The sequence below is a fragment of the Magallana gigas genome, chromosome 9 (assembly GCF_963853765.1).
Source record: "Magallana gigas chromosome 9, xbMagGiga1.1, whole genome shotgun sequence".
NCBI classification, from domain to species: Eukaryota; Metazoa; Mollusca; class Bivalvia; order Ostreida; family Ostreidae; genus Magallana; species Magallana gigas.
Window position 1 is genome coordinate 40,840,016 of NC_088861.1, and position 9,521 is coordinate 40,849,536.

At 32.1% G+C, this 9,521-nt stretch overlaps 1 protein-coding gene across 1 annotated transcript; it reads left to right on the plus strand.

Annotated features, from left to right (window-relative positions):
* The first annotated feature begins 210 nt into the window (after positions 1–210).
* LOC105348698 (integrin beta-6) lies at positions 211–2,766 on the plus strand. Its single transcript, XM_034478479.2, has 5 exons — positions 211–685; positions 794–916; positions 1,000–1,095; positions 1,565–1,660; positions 2,576–2,766. Exons 1-5 carry the CDS (start codon positions 538–540, stop codon positions 2,701–2,703), a joined length of 591 nt encoding a protein of 196 aa, XP_034334370.2. The 5' UTR covers positions 211–537; the 3' UTR covers positions 2,704–2,766.
* Positions 2,767–9,521: the final 6,755 nt, after the last annotated feature.

The window sequence follows — 9,521 nt, forward strand, 5'->3', positions numbered from 1 at the left end:
TATAATGTAACATGACCCCGAATACGTTAGTATGACCTCACAAGGGGCACAATTCAAACTACATTTAGCAGAGTATAAAATCAACATGAACACGGATTTTTACTATGTTATTATCACGAAGCCGATAACTGGTACAGTAAATCGTAAACACTCGGCAAATTCGGGTCGTACTTAAAAGCACAAAACAAGATATAAACTAACAGATTAATAAATAAGGAGTTCCCTTTTTAAAGTATGCCAAGTTTTATCCAAAAATATCAAGAAATAAGGAATTACGAAAAGAAAACGTTAAATTTTAGCCGATAACTGGTACAGTACCAGTATGCACGCCTTAACTCAAAATGATTATTACAGTAGTAGTCAACAGATTTACCTTTCTGCCTTAAGGTTATTTTTCGTTATATATAAAAGTTGCTGTTGAATAATTCGTTCTTCATATACCAGTGCACCGCAAAGAGACGACAAGTGTGCTAGGGATGCAGTATTGTTTGATTTTCTCCTTCATTAGCATTTTCAATTTGTTTGTTTGGGGGAAAGATGACTATGGAGGTAGGTTGTACGGGCAATACCGACTGTCGCAAGAATGCCATTTGCAAAACTGTCATGTACAATACTGAATGTGAATGTGAAAGTGGGTTTTACGACTTTCCTCCATTCACTACTGCTGAAAACCAGGGCTGTCTGGGTAAGTAGCAGAAACAGAGAGAGACTGGCGGCTAATGACGATTTTGAATTAGTTGATTAATAAATATAAATTTTGTTATTATTTCACGTCGCAGTTTTACTGATTTAGGTGAGTGTAATGATGTGGGAGAGACTGATCAGTGCAAAGGAAATACACAGTGTGAGTTGACTACGCAAGGATACGGAAAATGCGTATGTCCTGCGGAAACCTTCGGGCCTCCTGAATGTCTCGGTAACATATTTTCTCTTTCTTTTTTTTTCAAAGTGCAATGAATCCTGTTGAATAAAATTGTAGTCATCAATTTTATTATTTAGATGATTGTGAATCGAATGTACAATGCAGTTATCGCGGTGACTGTCAGAATGGCGAATGTGTTTGTTTCCCGGGGTATGAAGGAAAATACTGTGAAGGTAATTTGAGAACAAGACTAAGGCGCTCATCTACAATTTTATAGCATATTGGTTCGATGTTTGGTTAAAATTTGTAATGAAAAGTTCATATATATTTAGTTATTTTATAACGTTGGTGGAAGTGGGTTCTATTCATTCAAATTAGTATTATTGTGCACTATTCTGCGATGTTTGGTGGGGATTGCAATTGAACATCAATATTATATTTAACGTTACAACAATCCTCAAGCAAACTGATATAAATATATATATATATATATATATATATATATATATATATATATATATATATATATATATATATATATATATATATATATATATATATAGCGGAAGTATAAGTGTTCGGAAGATATTCTTAAAATATGTAAGAACTGATCTTTTTTTCATATCATATCCTACTTTGATTTATGTTAAAGTGCAATGAATCCTGTTGAATAAATTTGTAGTCATCAATTTTATTATTTAGATGATTGTGAATCGAATGTACAATGCAGTTATCGCGGTGACTGTCAGAATGGCGAATGTGTTTGTTTCCCGGGGTATGAAGGAAAATACTGTGAAGGTAATTTGAGAACAAGACTAAGACGCGCATCTACAATTTTATAGCATATTGGTTCGATGTTTGGTTAAAATTTGTAATGAAAAGTTCATTTATCACATGTTTATCCCAATATACGGTGGATATCACTCATGGGATAAAATTTTGATATTCCACTGTGTGTTCTTACGCCACGTGACGTCATAGTTAATCATTACGTAGGTTTAGACGGTTGATTGACGTAGAATGAAAAAGTAAATAATTAATTCAGTTGAGGGGTGTTGAGATATAAATTTGAAACATTTAATGTTGTTTCAGTTGTTTGTCATAAATTCATAAAAAATTGATCCAAAATAAATGTCTGTTTGTTAAACTTCAAGGAACTTTTTTTCCATGCGTAACGTTGTTGACGTGTTGAAAATAATGTGTTGTGCGGCTCACAATCACAATTTTTACAGAAAAAGTTGGGATTAACAAAATATTTGGTAAAACATGTGATAAAAAGAATCTCTCATGATTTGCGATGGTATATGATTTTTATCCAACTCCTTGTGTGTTTTCTATCCCCTCGCCAAGGCTCGGGGATAGAAAACACACAACTCGTTGGATAAAAATCATATACCATCGCAAATCACGAGAGATCCTATATATATATTTAGTTATTTTATAACGTTGGTGGAAGTGGGTTCTATTCATTCAAATTAGTATTATTGTGCACTATTCTGCGATGTTTGGTGGGGATTGCAATTGAACATCAATATTATATTTAACGTTACAACAATCCTCAAGCAAACTGATATATATATATATATATATATATATATATATATATATATATATATATATATATATATATATATATATATATATATATATATATATATATATATATATATATATATATAGTGCTATGTAATAATTCAGTATTCCTTTTAACAGTGATCGAAACTACAACAACTACAACAGAGAGACCAGGGATAAATTTGGCTCTGTTGTTGGGAGCCTCGGTACTTCCTTTACTGCTTCTTGTATCAGCCGGTCTCGTGAGCGCCTTAACATCAGGCTGACACAGTGCACTGTTGTATGAAGCCCATTGATAATGGCATGTCTTGAAATAAAAAAAAATTGCATTGTTAGAGTTCATATAATTATAAATTGCGTCAAACGTGAAACAAAGTAAGTTAATGAGAAATAGAAAGTTCTACTTTTGAAATGCACCAGATCGGTTTAAAAATATATATAACTGTCAACAAATACACCCCTGCGAATGTGTTCGGAATGTTTTCCTTATCGTTGCTTAGTATGTAATAAATCCAGAGGTGCTCGAATGAAAGCTCTCGAGACTTCCCCGAGATTTGTTCAGTTCCTGTGAATTTTTTAGCGGAAGTATAAGTGTTCGGAAGATATTCTTAAAATATGTAAGAACTGATCTTTTTTTCATATCATATCCTACTTTGATTTATGTTAAAACATGAAAATATATTAAGATATATGTCTTATTTCATCATCTCTCAGTTATTTAAACTAAACGATGGTATTTAGAACAGAGTTATCGTTCGTCTTCAACCACGTGTAGAGTGGTTGAAAATATAAACATTGGGTTGCTTTTAATAATAAAATCATAGCCATGGTTGATGCTTATGTGTGCATTACCATGCCTTTAAAAAAAATAAAGAATGTCTGTTTTGAATTAAAACATAGTTTATCGAGCCAATTTCAAGGAACATCCTTCATAAAATAGTATAGTCTGTTTCTCTACTGGTGCTATGACTAGGTCAGGCGCGGATTGAAAATTAATCCGGGGGGGGGGGGTCGCTTCTAAGCATGTTAATTGTTGCAAGATCATAAAAACCTATTTCTATTGTCCCATTTATTTCTAGAACTCATTGTACAGCGTATCCACCAATAAATGGATAAAAAGTTTAAAATTAAAAAAAAGTCTATATTTTATATTTGACTGCAAGTACATGTATCTTGATTCTAGGAAATAGAAACTGAAAGGGTCAAGTAAAACCACGTGGTCTAAATTTAAATGACAAAAACATTCGCAGGGGTGAAATATTTCAACCGAAAAAACTGTTGTACTGGTCTAAATATTGTGGGTATGCCTTTACTATAAGTTTACCATAAATCTTGAGCAATCTACTATTTTAGTCAAATATAACTTTAAAAAGAACCTTTTAATATATGGCCTATCATGGACAATAAGTGAGGAATTGCGGTTTTTTTTACAAGACAATTGTTGTCTTTTATTGCTGCATTCATGTATTTTTACATCACAACTTACACTTTCTTAGTATTGGTGTTTCAAAAGCATTTATATATATTAAACATAAAATACTTTTTAAAAACCTGACCATTTTAAATAACATATTTCTAGTAAACCCATAAACACCTGGTTGTCAATGTTAATAGCAAACATATTTAAATCATATTTAAAAAAATTAAAAGAATAAAAAAAGACCTGACCATGGTAAGTAACATAGTAATCCACAAACACGTGATAAAACAACCTTCAAGTTACGAACGATTTAGCTTTACATATCCTTACAATACAGTATGCATACTAGAATCCAGAGAGTATTTCAATTGCTTTTTTAGTTAGGGTACATTCGTTTCTTATGCATGTATCTATAAACAATTCTTTTCTAAAACTGATCTTTATTATAGATAAAGGATGTTTATATGTGTACAATCACTAAAGTAAACTCTTTAAAACTTGATCTTCCATTGTTCAAGATCTATTTAAAATTTTTACCTTCTCATAAAAAGGGTTCTATGAACGAATACAATTTTTTTTATGCAATTATGTTAAAAAAAATGTTAGCAAAGGAATCAACGAAATCTTCCTTTTTGTAAAAGACAACGTCTTCTTTATTTTTGCTGCAGAAATGAATGTAAACAGAACTTTAAGTGTAATGCGTACAGAGCTTGCAGCCAGATAATTAACATAAACATGCTTATACGTGAATTGACAGGATTATAATCGATTACATGTATATGATTAATACAGAGGGTTTAATCATTTCTTTATTCGTGCGATAACATCCTTTTGCCCAGTGAACCCCCCAAAAATGATGTTAAAACAACCAGTCAATAGAAGAACCGATCTCTCAGCAATTCATTTTTACAAATAGCTTATAAACAATTGATTTTTATATTTCTTGTTCTGCAACTATTGTAAGACGTACAAATACGGCCAAACATTTTACCACATTGTTTAAGATTGGAAGGAGTCAGATGATGAAACAGAAGGGTACTGAATAACACAGTCAAAGCAATCACACATTAGAAAGGTTCAAATAATTAATACTTAATTACAGCTAATCAAGATTAAATAAAAATATTGCACCATTTCTCTTTTTGGAAATTACACGGAAAAAATAGTTGCTAGTTGATATTAAAAGCACAATGTTAAAGTATGGAACGCCTCAACTGCCTTATGTAGATAACCTTCATAATATGATGATACTTCAACATTACATGCTGATACTTTAACATTACGTGATGGTACTTTGACATTACGTGCTGATACTTTAACATTACATGATGGTACTTTAACATTACATGCTGATACTTCAACATTACATGCTGATACTTTAACATTACATGATGGTACTTTAACATTACATGCTGATACTTCAACATTACATGCTGATACTTTAACATTACATGATGGTACTTTAACATTACGTGCTGATACTTCAACATTACATGCTGATACTTTAACATTACATGATGGTACTTTAACATTACATGCTGATACTTCAACATTACATGCCGATACTTTAACATTACATGCTGATACTTCATTATATGATGGTACTTCACTTTGCGGTGGTTCTAAAAATAGAATTAGGGAAGTGTCGCCTAGGGAACGAAAAACGCTAAAACTCAGAACACGTGGATGCCTGTTAAGTTTTTAACACTGGGCTGTTTCTCTGTTTCAGAGATTGATCAGATTGGACTAAGGTCCACCAAGACTAGTTTAGATCGAGATACTCAATAAATGCTTGCTACTATTTGATTAAGTGTTGTCCTTTAAATGGGTCATTTTAAATTTTAAAGAATGGCTGCATTGTGAGTTCATTGGGGCTCAGCGCATAAAAACCAGGGGGTACCAAAAGTTCTTCAGGGAATTTTGGTCTAAAAATGTGCATTCAGAACCCAATCTTTTGGCGCTTAGTCAGAGCGAACAGCTAATTTTTTTTTAAAAAGCATCTAAACAAATACTTCTGTCATTGATGTTACATGTAGATTGGACTTATGGGGATTAATGGGTTCATCCTGGAGATCCACGTGAAAGAGTGGGCAATGAAAGCACTGATTTGTTCAACAGTACAGTTACTGCTAAAATCAGATTCAACAGCAATACAATGCTTTATCCTTTGCATGATCTTATAAGTGGCATGTGTGGTTGTCGTTTGCCTAAATACATTGCACCAAAACAAATCGTATGTTTCGACAATATTTATATTCAGCAGAGATCCTCTCTCGTGAGCTGTAGTGTATTGTGTACTTCTTCAGTTCCAGCTTTTTTTTGTATTTTTTTTTTGTTTACACATAAATCCACATACACACATATTTCATACATTTCAAGATTCTACATATTGTAATATCTTATTAATCTAAAGGAAATAGATTATCCGTGTAGTGTGAAAACGTGTTTTCTTGCAAAAAAAATACTAGTATAACTGTGGATAAAAAAAATAGCAGTAAATGAAAAGAGAAAAAGGGAGATATAGAAGATAAAAAAGATACAATAGAAAAGGGGGTACATGTATCAAAATAGTTGTTCACAATTCAATATAATTTTTAAAAAAGAGAATAGTTTAAGCAATCACATATGTCATAAAACTTGTTATAATTTCTCACAAATTGTTTGCCAGTGGTTTTCATAATTTGAGTATCTACAGTTTTTCAATAACATATATTTTCAATCAGAATCCTGTTTTTTATTATTTGTAGTTCCAGCTTTTTGACATGATCCAAACTAGTCTCAGTGGACCTTAGTCCTATATGATCAATCTCTGAAACAGAGAACAGCCCAATGTTAAAACTTCCCTATTTTTAGAACCACCGCATAGTGAAGTATCATCATATAATGAAGTATCAGCATGTAATGTTGAACTATCAGCATGTAATGTTAAAGTACCATCATGTAATGTTAAAGTATCAGCATGTAATGTTAAAGTATCAGCATGTAATGTTAAAGTACCATCGTGTAATGTTGAAGTATCAGTACGTAATGTTAAAGTACCATCATGTAATGTTGAAATATCAGTATGTAATGTTGAAGTACCATCATTTTATGTTGAAGTATCATCATATTATGAAGATTACCTACATGAGGCAGTTGAGGCGTTCCATATTAAAGTACATTGGTATAATATGGACAAATGCTTTTAACCCTACTTCTAATGTTGATCTTTAAAAGAAATCGTGATCCCAAAAACAAAATTATCTCCGCTCTTCTCGAATTCCATTTTCTGATTTTGCAACTTTTAAAGCTGCTGCAGGAATATAATTGCGGTTCAGGATAGCATTTGTCCCATGTTGACTATGTCCAGGAAATGAAGATAGCTTTTAAAATGGCATAGGAAATATAACGAACACTTGCACCAGAAAAAAGTGTATGTTTCATCATTTTTGGTGAAGATTTTATTTTCAACCATTAAGTAAATAAATATGTTCGTTTAACCTGCATAAGTACGGCGACCGTGTTTTCATTCTCTTTATTGGCTGTCTGCATCAACGGGCTTCGTGACTCTCATCTGCCAGAAGATTAATGATAACTACGTAATCTAGTGCGATTGGTGCGTACAGACTCAAATAACATTTAGCTGCTTGATGCCCTCGATACCTGGCGTTTTCCTATTGGCTTGTTTTAATACATCAGGCGGTAGATGTCTGACGCTCGGAGACGGAACACTGATCGTATTGGATGCCTGGGTGGGCAGCATGTACCTACACCAGGAGCCGTGTACCTACCAGGAGCCATGTATCGGTGTCCTTATAACTTAAAACATATTTATATACGTAGTGAATCAATGTATGTAGCGACCAATATTAACTCAGGTACCTAATATTTAATAAGAAAGTTATTAATAAGCATTTCAATGTTTCATATACACTTCTGATCGACCACGGGCCAAAATATGTCTACAAGCTCACATTGTTTCTTATCATGTTAACATTTTCAAAGTCTTTCTGATTAAACTTTTAATCAAATTTGATAAATGGCTGATAATGGACCACTTTAAAACATTTACCTGATTGTTTTGCGTCCCCTTTATGATGTAAATACATGTAGTGTGCACAACGCGAGAAAATGATACGTCACATGTACCTCGGAGCAACAAGCATGGTTTCCATCATTAAAATCTGTAAGATTATATTCAAGCGTGATTGAATTCATTGTATTCATCTTACCAACTTAATATTGTATTAAAATGACACTTACATAATAAATCATATCAATGTCAAAGTTTACGATTTGTACCATACGTTATCTTATTTTCAAATGTACATATGATGAATGCCTTAACATAAAAATATAAATACCGAAATATGCATGTCAGTGCGTAGAGTTTATTCTGCATGTTAGTGTAATATGCTGTAAATGAGAAGGGATCTCACCTAGTGATACATGTACGGTAAAACAGTCTACATAATATTTTTTTTACACACTGCAATCACTGTCATGTTCATCAAAAATTGCTATGGAGTAATCTGTGTTACATCACCCAAGTACAGTGCAGTAAAGAAAGGACAATAGTAGAATATCACATTATTCATTACAAATTACGTGTTCATGTATATTTAATAATTACAAATTACTTGTACATGTATATGTACTGATTTGTTAACTAATGAATATTTCATTGAGTTTAAAGATTATCTTGTTCCAATTATACTAAGATTATTCAATAGAAAATTGTCTTCTGGTTTTTCCCCTAATATGTGGTGCATTAGACCCCAATAATTATAGAGGCATTAGTCTTGTCAGTTGCTTTTGTAAATTATTCACATCTATTTTGAATCAAAGATTGTTAACATGGTCTGACGCAAATGATGTAATCACTGATGCACAGTTTGGATTTCAACCCAAACGAGGTACAGCTGAGGCTATATTTAGCCTTTCAAATATTATTAATATGTCAATAAGAAAGTAAAAAAAGATTGTATTGTTATTTTGTTGACTTTAAGAAAGCATTTGACACTGTTGAAAGATTGAAATTATGGGAAAAATTGTCTAACATTGGTATTAGAGGAAAATTGTTGAATTTCATTCGTAGTATGTATAATAATATGAAATCATGTGTTAATTCAGCAGGAAAGTTATCTGAGTTTTTTAAAAATAACAAAGGACTTTTGCAGGGAGAAGTGCTAACTCCAATATTGTTTTCATTATATGTGAATGATTTTGAAATGGAATTTTTGTGTAAAGGTAACATACCAATACAAATTCAAGAGTTAAATCTTTTTGTTTAAATGTACGCAGATGACATGGTAATTTTCTCCGAAACTGCACATGAGCTTCAAGAAATGTTAGATACATTGTATTCTTATACATCTGTCTGGGATCTTACTTTAAATTTACAAAAAACCAAAATTGTCATTTTTAGAAATGGTGGTAAAATTCACAATAATGAAAGGTGGCATTTAAATGGCGAGCCAATTGAGGTTGTCGATAGCTTTACATATCTGGGCCTTTTGTTACAATATAATGGAAAGTTTAACAATACACAGAAGCAGTTGGTGAGCCAAGGGAGAAAACCCATGTTTTCTTTAAAGTAAAAAACAAGTCAATTGTATCTGAACACTGAAACAATGCTGTCAATTTTTGATACTTATATTGCTAGTATATTAAATTATGGCTGTG